Source organism: Lonchura striata, chromosome 4, assembly GCF_046129695.1.
Source record: "Lonchura striata isolate bLonStr1 chromosome 4, bLonStr1.mat, whole genome shotgun sequence".
In the NCBI taxonomy this organism is placed as follows: Eukaryota; Metazoa; Chordata; class Aves; order Passeriformes; family Estrildidae; genus Lonchura; species Lonchura striata.
In genome coordinates this window covers 31962014-31978097 of record NC_134606.1, presented here as the reverse complement: position 1 = coordinate 31978097, position 16084 = coordinate 31962014, and the positions used below count along the sequence as shown (strand labels likewise).

Sequence of the window (16084 nt, the reverse complement as noted above, 5' to 3'; positions counted from 1 at the left end):
GCGCTGGGCGGGCGGCGCGCACCGGCGGCGGCGGCGGCGCGGGCCGTGAGTCGGGCCGGGGGAGCGGCGCGGGCCCGGCGGGCTCAGCTCGGCGGGCTCTGCGGGCTCTGCCGGCGGGAGGGAGACGTGCGAGGCCGCGCTGGGGAGGCACGGGGTGGCTGCTCTGCTCTGCTCTGCTGGCAGAGCTCGCGGGGCCGGGCCCTGTGGCGGAGCCACCGCGCTCGGAGCGCTGAGCCGGGTACGGCTGTCCTTGCTGCTCTTGGGTGTGAACGATGCGCTGTTGCTTGAGTTCCTCTGCCTGCTGAAACAAATGTAGCGTTCTAGTATATTACACCATGTTGGTGCGGCCTCATATTAAATGCTGTGTGCAGTTCTGGGCACCCTGAGGATGGTGAAGGGCATTTCCTCGTTGGGAAACCATAGGAGGAGCAGCTGAGGTCACTTAGTCTGTTCAGCCTGGAGAAGGGGAGGCTACGGGGAGACCTCATTGTGGTCTTCAGCATCCTTGTGAGCAGGCACTGATCCTTCTCTGTGGTGACCAGTGACAGGACCCGAGGGAACAGCCTGAAGATGTGTGAAGGGAGGTTGAGGTGGGATAATAGGAAAAGGTACATCACCCATAGGGTGGTTGGGCAATGGAACAGGCTCCCAGGGAACTGGTCACAGCACCAAGTGTGACAGAGTTCAAGGAGCATTTCGACAACATTCTCAGGTACATGGTGTGACTGTTGGCGGTGGCAACTCAGACTGTTCTGTGATTCTGACAGAATGGTGGTTTGTAAAGGAAATGGCCATCTAGAGCAATCTGTGGGGACAATAACTAAATGAGCAGCCCCCCCTCTTGACCTCAGTGAGCGAGATCCCCATGGATGAGCTGGCTTGTACCATGGCAGTACCTTCCCTTGGACAGGGTTTTCACCCACCTGCGTGGTGGCTGTCCCTGGCTGCCCACAGACCTGCCTCGCAGAACAACAGCGCTCTGACGCTGAGGCCTGATTTTGGCTTCATCAACTTTCAGGTCAGTTAGTTTCATATCTGTACACTGACCTTCAGTATCAGAAGTCAGATAACATTGGAAGCTATGTATTCCAGCTTCTGATAACAGGTACTAACCTACTTTTTCAGGTCTTATCACCAGGTCTGATCTACTGAGTTTTGCACTTGCAATCTTAATTTGAGGAACAGGTTGTCCAGAGGAGTTGTGGAGTCTTCCCCACTGGAAATACTCAGGAACTGACTGGACACAATCCTGTGCCATGTGCTCTAGGATGACCCCGCTTGAGCAGGGAAGTTGGACCAGATGACCCATTGTAGTCCCTTCCAACCTGAGCCATCCTGTGATTCTGTAAATGTAGAGGCAACTTCCTCTATTAGGAGGGCAAGATGAACATTTGTTATTGGGAAGATGAGTAGCGTTTGTTAATGTGACATTCATCAGATGAATGTAAGGATAGCTAATTTTCACTAATGTTAAGGAATTTAATGTGTTCTTCTAAGGCTGAATCAGTAGCTGGGAGAAAATCTCATGGATTTATTTTTGTCAAGGACCATGAACTCTGCCATAGAACTATGTTGCATGGTACACACCAGCCAGGAAACAAGTGTAATGTTATTTTGAGTAGCAGTTGATTTGCATGTCTGAGCTGCAGGTGTGTGTAATACGTTTTGCTGTTATAAGAAGTAAAGGGAGAATAGTCTTCCATAAAATAGAGAAAATTAAACAGCAAGTTCTTTAAATCATTGCTCAGGAGACATTTTTTCCAGGCTCTTCATGCAGTCATCCTGCTGAGTCAATAACACTGAAGTCCAAACATGTTTGTGACAAGATTTCTTTCAGTCAAGTCAAACAAAAATAAGTACTGCCCTTACTTCTGGTGGGACATAAGAGAGGAAGATGAAGTGAGAATTTCCCAGTGAACTCAGAAGGCTGATCTGTGTTAACTGTATGTGCTCTAAGTAGATGTGTTGTGTTATAGCTCACACAGGAATTGAAATTGCCTTGAAAAGACTTGACATGTTGGACTCTTGAGATATCGAGTGTTTGGACTGCAAGAACCATGATAGTTTCAGTTGAAAGTAAGGGTCATCACTCTTCTCCCAGGTTCAGGTCCTCCCAGCTGTGTTTCTGCAAAAATACGGCCTAATGTAACTAGAAAGTTTAAAATTAATAAAGAATTATGGGGCTTCTCCTTTGCTTTCATTTTTTAATGGTCACCTTGTGGGAAAATGCTGATGTAGGGATTTCTTTTGCACCTAGTTAATTTACAGCCAGCAGCGCCAAAATGAAACTGAAAGTTTTGTTAGCACTTCTGAGAAATGCTGATTGCTATCTATAATCTAACTTTTAATTCCCAGAGAAGAAACTAAGAGCATAGAAAAGGAGTGAAGAAAATGCACAGGTCAGAAGATGGACAAGGGGGATAGAGGTAATATGTTTGACCCCTGTTACAGAAAAAACATTCTGTTACTTAGACTTCATTCAGGCACTGACTATCAAGACATTGGCAGGCTTCAACAGTGGGCAGAAATGTAACTGTTCCAGGAAGATTTGCTATGGAAAACCTGGAGGGGGAAATGAGAGGATCTAAAATTTGGGCTTCAGGGCTCCACAAGAATATTTAAATACTTAAATTTGCCTTGTGGATCCAGCTTGTTAAAGGTTTGAATACCTTTGAGTACACTCAGTTTCATTTTTATCTTTCACTGCAGCCCAGGAGCTGTTAGAAGAATGAAGTGGTTATGCTGGGCAGAACAAGAAGATTCCCCTTTGTGTTTGTTACTTCTTGCCTCTCTTCCTCTGTTTCACAGTTTCCTGGCAGTGCTTTTTACTGATTTCCTGGTGTTCCACTTACAGATAGTTGTACATAAATGTGTTTATGCTTTACTACATTACTCTGCATCATTTGGATTACTTTATGGGACTGGAAACTTAAAGGTTGCAAGATAGCAAGAGTTACTGCATGGCTCTATTTCTTGAAAAGAGATAAGATTGCTGCTGTAAGGTTGTGAAAAGTACATGAGCTTTTAAAGCAGGTGAAAGTATGAGTGATCAATAGCAAAGGCCAGCATGGAGAATGGAACTCTCATTTTGGATTTCGTTTCTTATACTTTAAGATACAGAGCTCAGAGCTAAAGTCACTGAAGTCTTAACTCCTCCTATGAACTCAAATATTATACTACCCGTAGAAATGATCTCATTTGTCTCCTCAACCACAAAGGAAAAATATTTTTTTACTTTTAGTATTATTTTACTCCTTACTAACGTTATGTGCCTAGTCAACAGTTTGTATACTTTCTGAGGAGTGTAATACCATTCTGTAGACCAAAATGAAAATTCCTAGGCCTTCTTTCACTGTCTTTATTCTGTTGTGTTTATCTTTGATAAGTGTTAATATGAAGCTTTTGTACTCCCAAAACAGTGTAGAGACATTTAATATTAAAATGAGTATCATAGCAAGGTTAGGTGTTGATTTGGAACATTGGCTACTCCCAGTTAATTAATAAATTACATTCAACAAAATCAGAATCAAAAGCAGTGAGGAGTACAGGATAGATTGAAATTAAAATTGCCTTGCAAACAGATTGATACTGATTTGACTATCTGTAATTGCTTTAGAAGAAATGAAGAGAAAATGGCAAGAAAGACTGAAGAAGGTGGAAGAACTAGCATCTCACTATGAAAGAAATCCTCTTCCTACAGTTTATAGACCAAGACTTTCCAAACCCTCTATGCCATCCTCTGTTTGGAAAATATTTTCACGACAGGCTGAAGCTTTTTCTTATGTAAAAACCTGCCAAGAGGTATATTACGTGTTAGGTGAATGTCTCTACTCTTTATATACTTTCAAGATTGAACATCATTTAAAATTGCTGTTGGGAATGAAATCTTTATCAGTTTACAAGATCTTTTTATTCCCAATCCTGAAAGAGCAAGTTTTGGTTTTTTTTGTCTTTGTAGGTCATGTTGCACTGGAAGTATCTCTAAGAAGTACTAGTTCTGTTCTAACATACAAGTTGATATGTGGTGTTGACTTTGAACAGTAAAAGTGCTTTTTGGGAACATTGTAGTGATAAATTTGTTCCTCCTCAAGATGAACAAGCTGTCAGGGTGGGCAGGAGAATGGGAAGGTAGTGAGAATGAGTAGGAAGAAAGAGGAGGAAAAATTGATAAGAAAAAGAGATAAAGAAGAGGCAGAGACTAAATAAAAACAATACAACTCTCCAATGGCATCTGAGTAGCAAGTTCAGATGATTAGACGTGATTAGCCAAATAAAAATTGTTTGAAAGGTATCCTCTGTTTTCAGTTTAACACTTTTTAAATTGATTGCTCTTTTAAAAGAAAGTATTGTGTTTTTCTCCATACCTGTTTCAGGTATTTAAGTAATCCTAACAGCCTCTTTTCCAAAATGGGTTCTCACTGGCTTGGCAGTAGGTTTTTTTCTATTTTCTTATCAGATTTCTATTTTTGGATCTAAACAACATAATGTCTGAAGAATATTTGCCCATAAAGCTTATACTGCCATCATGTCCATGAGGCTGCTTCTTTCAGGACATTGTTCCTCCTCCCTTTAGATGCACTTGATATTGATCAGAAAAAAACAAGAGTTCAAAGAGAAAACCGTTTACATTACTGCATAGCAAAGAAGAGCTTCACAGTTTTACCTGTGTAAATGAAATTAGAATTATGTTCAAAATTAAAACTAGATGCTACTGAGTGTGGAAAAGTATCTGTTTATAGTTCTCTAGTATTTACTAACCTTTAACTGATGCCAAGCAGGAACTTATATAGATTTAAACTGGTTTTTAAAATAAAATGAAAAAAAATTTCCATGTTTTTATTTAAAAAGGATGTTCATGTGTTTGCTTTGGAAAAGAACACACAGACTGGACAGAGGTTTTACCTTGTGACAACGTATGAAGAGCTTTGGTTTTATTACACGTGAGTATTTGAGAAGGTGCCATGTGTGTTAGTAGAAGTTAGTGGTATACTGGATATCACAGCTAGTAAGAGCTATCACTGGATAGGCATTCCCAGAAGCCATCTGCTGCTCTGAGTAGCACAGAGCTGTAATGGGTTACCTGAGGTTTTATCTTGGCAATGGGAAAAATCTTCATGAGGACAAAACAATATATTCTATAGTGAGTTTCAACTAACTTTTGAGTAGCAGGTTGCCATTATTTCCTGTGAATTAAGTACTCTGTCTACTGAACTGAAATTTATTAACAGAAGATTTGCTTTTGCTATCAGCTTTCCTCAGGGGATCATACCAACACATGACAAAAACATACTTTTCTGACTAGTCATACACCAGTTTCAGTGGGCATTAATGCAGATGTCTGGAAACTGATTTATGGGTTTGCATTTGCATGATGTAGTTCCAAGTATTGACAATTCAGTCATGTACTGAAGTTTTTCTCCCATTTGTTTCTTTTACAATAAAACATTTGGCTATGGAGTGAAAGAAATCTGAGTCAGTTTTTATATTTAAAGCCTGATCTTTTTGTGAAACTGACAATGAGATTATTTTTTTAATTTAGTTAGAAAAAAATCCATATTTTTGTGCTAAAGACATATAAGTGATGACTTAAGTTTTTTACTGTAGTTTTCATAGTTCCTTGAATTCTCAACATTTCTGTATGTATTGTAAGACTGGGGGGTTGTGGAGAGGAGAGTACTCTACAAAATTAAAAGTCTAGGCCAGACAATCTTTGCTAATACTTGATGCTAATGTTAGTTACAAATTTTTCCAAGCATTATAGTGCTACTACATTTTAAAAATATGGATGGTTGATTGCAGAATGAAATATATGGGATCCTTGTTTGCAACTGATAAGCCTGTTTATCATGCACATAATGTTTATCATGAGAGGTTGTGATTTGTTTTTGTTTCTCCTTAGCCAAGGTTGTAAAACAAGTCTTATGCATTGCTATGAAGTAATTCCTGAAAAAGAACCTTGCAAGCTTTATTTTGATTTGGAGTTTTACAAACCAGCAAATCCTGATGCAGATGGCAAGAGTATGGTCATGAAGTTAATTGAGGTAAACTGGAGCAAAGTCATGCTGTGGATAAATATGAATTTGTTGTTAATTTAATATGAAACCAAAGTATTTACTACTTTATATTGATAGTAAAATTAAAATAATTGCAAAACCAGTGTATATTTTTAATTAAGTAAAAATATATTTTAATTAAAGCAAGGGCTTAGTCTAAGTGAGACAAAAAAATTAATTGAAAGACAAAAATAAAGAATGATGGCTGTTGGACTGTTTTTATTGGTGGTAGGTTTACTGACATGGTAGGTTTGCTTTTGAAGATTGTGTTATGTGCTCTGCCACTTCAAAGCTGTAAAACTGGAGGAATGTTTAGGTACTCTTTAAAGTAGCATCAATAAAAGTTCCATTCATATGTTCCTTAGTTCATTCCCTTTGCCTAATGGTGCAGTTGTGTATCAAAGCTTAGATTAATCTCTCCTGAAAGTTTCTTTAGATGACAGTTCATTATAATTTAGTTAAATGATGATGTAGAGAGCATCATGTGACTGCATTTACCAATTTGGTACTTAAAATTAAATACCTTTACTAATTATCTATTTTATTAAATAGTGCAGTTTCTATTTTATTGCATTTTTTTTTGTAAATTAGCTCTCTGCAAGTTCAATATGGCGTTCATATGTTTTTAGAAGAATATCTTCTGTTTTAATAAGATCTCATTGTCTGTTTGTGAGACTTCTGTCACCTACATGTCTCTAGCTAGAAGTGAACAAAAGTAAAAGATTATTGATGTAATTCCTTCATAAAGAGCCCTTAATTGATACAGCATCTGGAGGGGTTTATCCATTGTGAATCAACTCTGAAATACAGAGACTCCTCAGGTTAAGAAAAGGATTTTGGATTTGCTGGGTGGGGAATCTGAGCTGCTAAAACCCAAAGCTTCCAGATCATTAGGTTCTGAGTCCCAGTCCTAAACATGAGTAATCACTAACTTGGTTTATGAAAGGTTTTTTACGAGCTAATTTAGAGTGAAATCTGTTTTCTGCTTTGCTATTGTTCATTGGGCCGTACCAATGAATTAGCGAAATCATAACAGTGAATTTGCTCACCAGTCCTTTATGTCATGACAGCCTCTATCTTCCACTCCTGGTGAGTCTGCATTGCAAACATTGTCACTGTGGGTGGGAACTGCTTTGTGGCGGAAAACAACCTGCAGGGTAAAGCCTCCTAACCAGACTTTGACTTTGAAACTGAAAGTCTTCTCAGCTTATCACTGTTAGCTAAGTGACTTGTGTATTTAAGGAAATAAAGTCTATTAAGTCAAACTTGGTTAAAACTTGATATGAATTAGTTTGAATTAAATTATTTGTATGCTCAAAATGAGGGAAAAAAAGACCTTGAGAAAAATGTAGAATCTGAATTTGTTAGGTTTTATAGATACAACTACTAGAGTAAAACTACATAATTAATGTGTATAATTTCAGCTTGTCAGCCAAAAATTAAAAGAATTTTATGATGTAAATTGTTCATCAGAAGATGTCTTGAACTTGGATTCCAGTACTGAGGAAAAATTTAGTCGGCACTTAATATTTCTACCTGAAAAGACTGTATTTAAGGATAACACTCATATTGGTAAGTGTGTTCTTTTCTCTTACACCTAGAAATAAAAAGTGAAGTTTTGACTTTATACAGTGCCATCTCCCATATGAGTATTTATTTTAATGGAGTTATATGTGGAAACAAATATGTATTCCCAGCATAAACATAATTACTATTTCATTAAGCCTCATTTTTTCTCATCCTCTACCTTCTTTTCCAATAATTAGCATGTGTGTTTGCAAAAATGTAATTTTTGTGCCTGTATGTTTTATTTACAAAAATACTGTTTTCTATGAAACTGGCAAGTCTATGACTCCTTAATTTTCAGATTAATGTCACTCTAAACAATTAAAGCTGCTGGTTTTTGCTCAAAATGCAGTTAATTTCTGCTCAGCACATTGTCAGAAAGGCAGGACAAAGATGATTTCAAGCCACCTGTGCATAAACATGCTTAAGAGAAAGCTGAAAGCAATTTAAATTGCAACCCCAACACAGAGAATTGCCAGTTTAGGGTTGTCTTGACTCATTTGTGTGTCCCAGTAGTCCTGTTATGAATTATGAAGATGATGATTTTGATGCTTGATATGCTGAGTCATTCCACTGATATGTAGCATGGGAGAAACAGTATTTCATATTCATTCATGTTCCCTGTGGAAGCTTCATCCAACAAGTGCAGAAGCATCCTTGCCAGTATTCCTTCCACTTTGTAGTTTTTTTCCCCACAATGCAATGTGCTGTATTTATTCTCTTTGCTTGCTTTACCCTAGCACTAATTTGGCCATGGTTTGTATTTGTCTGTCTTTGGTTACCATCTAGCAGAGCCTGGAGGTCCAGTGGGAATTGAATTACAATACTGGGAGTTTGAAAAGTCATTACAAAATACTTTTGTAAAAGTAATTTGTTGTTTGAATAAGCTTTGGTCAAGCTCTTACATCAGTAAATACACCATGAAGCTGCAAGTAAACATTTCAATAATTCTGAAAGTGAAATTAGGGAAAGCAGTAGTGAGGGGGACAATCACAACCTTATTAAAATTCTAAATCTTAGCTTGTTAGTATTTAGGGTTGTTTTTTTTTTCTTAAAGACATCTAGTACAAATTCTTGTGAGGCATTGGTTTCTCAGTCACTGGCCAGAACAATTTTACACAGTGGGCTGGTCAAAAGATTTCTTTTTAAAAATCCAGATGGGCTAAAAATACCCCAAACTTCAACCACTTCCATCTTGGCTGTTTTGAAAACTGTTTGCACAGAAACTCTGTACGTTCTTTCTTGACTCATAAATGATGTCATCTGCTTCTGACCTTTTTTGGTTGTTTTTAAGGTAACTTTGTGAGAACCATTTTGCAGCCTGCCATAAGATTAATGGAGAGCAGGGCTGTTGTGATTCCAACAGAAGAAGCAGAGAATGTTTTCCGGTGTTCTGCAGGACCTGAATTAGATGGTTCTCTTACAAACCTCACAACTGTTAAAGATGATTCTAAAGATGGGCCAGCCATTGCTCATGAAACAAAGGCTATGGAAATGCCACACCAGGGAGAAAATTTGGATTTTTCCTTCCTAATAGTAAAGGATAAAGAAGGCAACAAGCAGCTTTTTGTGGATCTAGGCAAGTATAAGTGTTTTTAACCCCCTTTGGGATGCAACAAAGGTTAAGAATGAAATGTTCCTTAATCTTCAATTGCTGTTGTCCCTATGGTCTTTAAATGTATGCTGGAACTGTTATCATAAATGCTATACTTTTAAAGGAACCTTAACTTCATGGTCTATGGAACTTCTTATATTACTACATTTAATTATTTTGTTCTGAAGTTTAAAGTAATTCTTTCCACACAAGACTAATTTTTTTCTATCCTTAAGGCTTCAGTGCTCCAATTTGGATTGAAAAAGGATAGCATATACTGCATTTTTGTTATTTCAGTTGAATTAGAAGCTGCTTAATAAAGAAACGAGTCTTACAGGCATGGCTTTCTGTATTCTTCTACATGTATGAATTGAGCCTTTCCCTGTTTGGAATGGCAGCTGTTAGCTTTCAGTGATGGAATAATAGGAATTTTGGGTTAGGCACCTCATGGTCCAGCTGGGCATAGCCTGCTCAGGATATTAAAATGTTACAAATCTCCAGAAGCGTAACACCCATAGTGTTATGGGTAGAGTTTAAAAGTTCCGCCCTTTTTGGACTCCATATCTGTTTTTCCTTTTTTATTTTTTTTCTTTTTGCCTTATCTCAGGAAAATAAAAATAGTATGCTTTTGCATAGCACTGTGTTACATATTTCAGGACTTTACTTTGGGCTTTATCTTTGGACTCGTCTGAAGAACCCCCATTCCTTCAAATTTTTCTCATAATATTCAGGATCACTTTTATTGTGGGCCTCTTCAGTATGCCTGATCTACTGAAGTGTAATCCCAAAGTTGGCTACAGTAGGCTTTCCTGTTACTGAGTCAGAGGGGTTACTGTCACCTGCTGTTCAAAATTCTTAAAAGCATATTTGTGAATGGAATTTAAATCAAACAATCTGTTTCCCGTCTCACTTTTTAAGAATTTGATGTTAGTTTCCCATAATTAACCATCCATCCTCAATATTTATGTTATACACATTACCTCAAAATTGGAAAGCTAAAGTCAAAAATGCTGAACTCCTGAACTATATCATGAGGCTGCAGTGACAGAAAGCTTTGTGTTCTTGTATGAGCTCCGTAAGTGCTTCTCTATTCATGAAAGTCAAATGCAACCTGCAAATAAAACTCACTTTCTCAATCAATCATTAGATAGATTATGCAATGTTAAGATACCTGATCATTGTTTTGCTGTTTGAGATTGGAATTAAGCTTTCCTGATACATACCTCAGACAAGTTATGAAGCAATCCACAGAAAACAGAAGGTTTGATTAAGTTCTTTCTGGTTAAAATAATTGTGCAGGTTTTTGGGCTCAGTTGTATTTCACAAGGTTATTGTGAAAGAACCAATTCCTTGTATTGAAGGGAAACTTCTAACAATTATGTCAGAATGATTAAAATGCCTATGTAGAGGTGTTGAGCATTTTTCTTAATTATTCTGTTAACATAAAGCTGTACATGTGTGCATGATATTGCTTTGTTGCATTTCTTTTATGGGCTGTGACCCAGTCAGTAACAGACTTTGTCCATTCATTAGACTCTTAGCTGGACCTAAGGAAAATTGTTTAATTTACAAGTGCTCAGTATCTTAGTTCCAGCTCAGTATCTTAGCCAGCACTGCCCTGTTAAGAAATATCTGTTTCCCTACAGGAGTTTATACAAAGAATAGAAATTTCCGGATGTATAAGTCATCAAAAGCAGGAAAAAATGTGATTCTGAAGATAGCAGAGGATAATAAGTTTGTTCCCAACTGTGAAAAGAGTGTTTCCTTGGAAGAAGCATATTTTCTTTCCTCTCTAATCTGCAATGTTGGGTAATTACTTAATTCCAGTCAAATGTACAGTATTTTTAAATATCTATTTTAAAGATAATTCTCCTGTAGCAGTTACAAATAAAAATTATGAATAAGCAATTATTCATTCAACATTGTTACAGTGTAATTTAGGAGTTCCTGGTAGAATTTCTTGGTTTGAAGAAAAAATTTCTTGGGAGTCTTGTTCTTTCATTAAACCTGCCTTCAAATGTGTTACAGCCTCTGAATTATGCCTCATTTCTCTATACACACTCAAAATGCCAAAACATAACCATTATTAAGTTTGGTTAGTTTTTGTGTAGTTCTGGAAGCAAAACTTAACAGATTTCTAGTCAGTTAAATGTAAGAAGTCTGAATAATTTTCAGAGTAGGATAAGAAATACAAAGGGTTTCTCTCTGTGTTTTTTTGCATACCAGATTTCCCATTTGATGATACAGACCCCTCTGTAGGCTGGGTACTTGTACAGACAATAATCAAATTCTCTATATCTAATCTAAACCTCTGATATGACATACCTTATCTTGAGAAGATACTAATCATTTGCTGTAGCAAAAAGGTTAAAATAGGATTAATATTTTTATTGAAAGCATATTTTTGTTGACTTCACGTTTTATGTCCTGAAATGTTTATTATTCTGAACTGATGCCAGTAAACCACACAGTGTATTCAGATCATAGACATCAGCTGAATCCACCATAAATATGGATGAGAATTTAGACTTCTGTTATCATCTGGCTTCCAGTTAGCAATATAGCAAGGAAAAGCAGTTCATTGTAGAGAGAAAAAAAAAGAAAATTAAACCTTCCAAAGGGTATATTTGCATAAATACTACATCTAGAGCACATCCTGCTGTAGGAGTGTGGACCAGCAGCTGTTAAATGGGTGGGTCCTGAGACTTTGGCCAGGAACCAAATGTTGCTGTTGGGGAGGAGGAACCCCTGTCCTGTGGTGGGAATCAGGGAAACTGCCAAGGCCAGAAGGGAAAAGTGCTCCAGGAACAGGGAAAGGTGCACAGTGAATCATAGGCTGGTGAAGGTTGGCAGGGACCCCTGGAGGTCTCCTGGCCCACCCCTGCGCGCAGGGCTGTGTCATGTTGTGCCACCCTGTGGGATGTTACAGGGAGTTATATTGTACTGTGTAATGCTGTAAGAATAATACTCTTTTCTTTGTATTCTCCCCGTTCTTTAGAGCAAGTGATGACATAAAAGTTCTATCATCTGGCTTTTCAGAGGAGAGAAAAATGTCTGCTTTTTTAAACAGCAAAACTACCAGAAGCAGCAGAGGTACCTCAAACCTTTTCTACTGCATAGAAAAAAAAACCCCAAACTTGCAATTCAGGTGTTCTGTGACTTGTACACCTGGTAATTTCTAGGAGGGCCCTTCATCAGCTGCCTTTCTGCAGGAGGCAGAATATATTTGCACTGAAGGATGCTCTGCAGCATCTGAATGCCACTGACCCTCCCCTCCTGTAACCACAACTGTCTTGCTTTGTCCCAGCTCCCTCTGCACCTTGGGGGTGGGGGTGGCACTTTAAAGATCTACAAGAAAGTAACAGTGGCTTTATCCCTGCTTTTATTTAAGAGTGTGATGTGATTCCTGTACATTTTCTGCCTATGGTCTATATAAAGTGTAAGTGTTACAATGGCATATTACAGTGGCAAACCCTCTAACAGTGTATGTTTGTGACCTTTGGTTTAACAGATCCCATGGAAGGTTACCAGGGTTCACCATATCCAGAAATTGATAATTTTGTTCATTCTTTGGTTAATAAAGATGGACTACAAGGAGGTAAAGAGACCACCTTACTGTTTACAAATGAGTCTTCTGCAGCACTATTTCAAAAGAATTTAAATATTTTTTTTTTTTCCTCAGGGATACGACAGTGGAGTTACTTCTCTCTCAAAGAACTACTTATTTATGATATTTATGGTTACCGTTGGTGTGAAAATATTGGAAGAGCTCACAAAAGTAACAATATAATGTATGTTCTTTAACTATTCCGTTTGAAACAGCTTTAGTTATTTTCCTGTTCAACTGATATTCTCTAGAAATGCTGAAAAAACTGTTATGGATAGAATCAGCAACTGTTACAGTTTTTACTGCCTTGCTATGTGGTGATACAATGTTTTAATCACAAAAAAAAGCCCACAAAACCAAAGAAACACTTTATGCCCTCCGCAAGTTTACTTTGTGATAACTGGACTTTTATTTCTAATAATTCTACGAAGTAATCTTCACAATATTTAAAATATGGGCCCAAAGATGCTAAAATAAAAGTCAAAGTATGTTAAAGCTATTAAACAGTACTATGTTTTGATACTTCCCAGCTAGGAAGCTGAAAATAAGAAAGCAAGCAGACTGCTTTTAAACTAATTTACAGTGCTTCCTAAATTATATTCTTATGTTATTCAAATTACTCTGTCATTTTATAATAATTGCGAATTGCTATTTTAGAATGGTAATTCCTGCCACATGAATCAAGATGAGTTTTGTTAGTGACTCTACAAGGATTCAGACTTCCTATAGTTTTAGCAAAAAAAATGATGGAAAGTCAGTTTTTTAGATTATATTAGAATTACAGTATATAATTAGTATAAATATTTAAACTTTAAAATAATTTTATGTAACATTTTAAACCACTGAAACATAAGGAATGCGTTCCTGAGAAACAAGTTAGCAATATAGCAAGGAAAAGCACCCCACAGCTGGATCAACTTGCTGTTTCTCAAGTGAATTACTTGAAGTTTGGTGTTTCTAAAGCACAGTTGAAAAAGCTGGGTGGCCTATTCAGTTGACAGAAAAGAGTGATTTTATGTGGCTTTTATAATGAAATTATCTGTAACAGCAGCAGCAACAAAATCTTAAGTCCCATATAATAATCTTAATTTGATCACTTTCTCTTCCAAGCTTAATGTAATGAAATTGACTAAATTTACTTTCATATGTTAGTCTTAAAAATTTATTTCTTTAAACTTAAGAAGCCTGAAGTTTACTAAAAACTGTACAAAACAAGTTTGTAGTAAGTATGCCAAGAATATGAAAGCAATGTCCATAGCTGAAGACAAACAAAACCTGTTCATTTAGTATTAGAATTTCCTACCACATGAATTCACTTAATTTATGTACTGTTACTAAAAAACTAAATAATTTCATTCTTAGGATTCTCATAGATCTAAAGAATGAAGTCTGGTATCAAAAGTGTCATGATCCTGTCTGCAGAGAACAAAACTTCAAATCTCAAAGTATGTAGCCTGTGATCTCAGTTATACTTAGTAAGTTTTGGAATGTTAACTTTAATTAATGTCTTACATTTGATTTAGGTTTTCCATTGCCACCTGGGATATGCCTCCCCTCTCTTTTCAAAGAGGTATGTTTTTGTCCTATTGAGACGTTTAAGTTCATGTGAGGCTCTGGAAGTCCATGGATAGTCCCACAAACATCCCAGTGTGCTGGGAGAGTGCCACACACTGTTACAGTGGTATAGAGATCCCCAGAGCAGCTGTGCTGGTGTGGTAGTTCCATATATTCATTTTTAAGTTCTCCAGCAATGCTAAGTTACTGGAATTGTCCAACTTCACCTGGAACTAAAGACTTTCTGTTCTGATGTGATCAGCAGTTCCCAATGTCTAAGCCACAAGGCTGCTCCAGGTGCAGAACAGAAAAACTGCCCTAGTTTAGCTCTCCTGTGCATGCAAGGTAAAACAGAACTGGTTCTGGAACTCTTGAGTCAGTCAAAGTCAAATGTAAGTCAGCAACCCTCATTTCTGAAATTAATTTATCTCCATTTTAGTGTACTAAAGCAGCATGTTTCCCCAAACAAGCAGAATATTCAAACTGACCTGAAACTGCACCCTAGACTCTACACCCTGAACATACAAGTTTTTCCAGTGCTTAAGCAATAAGAATTGGTATATTTTTCAACTTTTAACTGTACAGCTCTAAATATCATACAGCAGAATGGCAAGTTAAGCTCTACTCAAGCAGCTCATCAATAGCTATTAGTTTTTTAGAAAGTGTCATTTAACTCTATTTTCAGGTCCTGACAATATATTTGAACAGACACTTAAGTTAGTCTTAACCTTGTATTATTTTATGAAGCTGTATTCAACAGGTTACGTGTAGGGTGCTAGGAAAACAGTGGATTTCTACTCCTATTAAAATAGGCTTCCACAGGTTATGTGGCTATATATGAATATGCTGGAAAATCTTGTAGTGTTGGCCAGCTTTCTGCAGTGTCCATTCTATGTGACAGCACAAACTTCAAACTTGCAGAGCAGTTGAAGGTATCAAGAGTTATTTGCATATGGAATAAGTGGTGTTCTTGTCTTTCAAAGGAAGAGTCCACACTAATGGATGACAGGGGGCACACAGAAGGAAAAGTAAATCCACATTCTAATGTGTCAGACTTGTCAAAAAGCTCAGTATTTCCAGAGAACAGCTGGTCTCAAGACTTCCTGTTGTCAGACAATGAGTGGGAAAACACAAGTGATGATGCCCATTTCCTAGAAGCTGCTGAAGATGTGGAACTAGCTGAAGCTGCAGATGACAGTCTGAATTATGGCATGGAAGAAATCCCAGATGAAGTTCTTTTGGAAGCTTTAAGGAAAGAAGACCCCTACACTAAAGAAGGCAGCTAAACACAGTTGGCTAGCAGTGAATGACACTTGTGTGTCGCATGCTGATGTGGAAGTTCCTGCAGGGTGGTTCACAAGCACCACTCCAGAGCTGTAAGACAAAGAATGGAGTGCCTGGATGAACTTCAACAGGCATGAGGGGATCATGGAAGATTACGTGGGGGCTGAAGAGACTAAAAAACTCTTTATGAATGCTGCTCCAAGCTTAGCACCTTTAATGATCTTTGCTGTACAATTTCTATTTTATTAGTTGTATGTCCAACTTTTATTGAGAAACCAACAATTTATGGACTTCTTATTTCCATAAATGATGTGAAATAATTTATTTCAAATGTAAATTTAATAAAAAGATTTGTTTATTCATCTTTGTTCAACCAGAGTCTGTGTTCTCTTTATGAATATATCCCTTTCAAGATTACTCTAATAG

At 37.4% G+C, this 16084-nt stretch overlaps 1 protein-coding gene across 8 annotated transcripts; it reads left to right on the top strand.

Moving 5' to 3' along the window:
- Nucleotides 1-5: 5 nt before the first annotated feature.
- On the top strand, nt 6-16036 carry PRIMPOL (primase and DNA directed polymerase). Of its 8 annotated transcripts, none has more exons than XM_077782888.1 (14): nt 6-45; nt 2356-2426; nt 3617-3801; nt 4849-4940; nt 5900-6041; nt 7478-7625; nt 8914-9198; nt 10860-11022; nt 12212-12306; nt 12725-12811; nt 12896-13004; nt 14183-14265; nt 14344-14390; nt 15358-16036. In XM_077782888.1, the coding sequence occupies exons 2-14, from the start codon at nt 2408-2410 to the stop codon at nt 15658-15660; spliced, it is 1758 nt and encodes a 585-aa protein (XP_077639014.1). In that variant the 5' UTR covers nt 6-45; nt 2356-2407; the 3' UTR covers nt 15661-16036. The 8 variants fall into 8 exon arrangements, with proteins under 8 accessions (XP_077639014.1, XP_021398462.1, XP_021398290.1 ...); XM_021542787.2 differs by lacking the exon at nt 6-45 and adding an exon at nt 116-238 and having other exon boundaries at nt 3620-3801; XM_021542615.2 differs by lacking the exon at nt 6-45 and adding an exon at nt 116-238.
- The last annotated feature ends 48 nt before the right edge of the window (nt 16037-16084 follow it).

What these genes read in the sequence shown, in the direction of transcription:
- PRIMPOL (XM_077782888.1), top strand. An exon ending in CACAAAAGTAACAATATAAT is followed by an intron (nt 13,005 to 14,182) that starts GTATGTTCTTTA and finishes TTTCATTCTTAG; the next exon opens with GATTCTCATAGATCTAAAGA. An exon ending in ACAAAACTTCAAATCTCAAA is followed by an intron (nt 14,266 to 14,343) that starts GTATGTAGCCTG and finishes CATTTGATTTAG; the next exon opens with GTTTTCCATTGCCACCTGGG.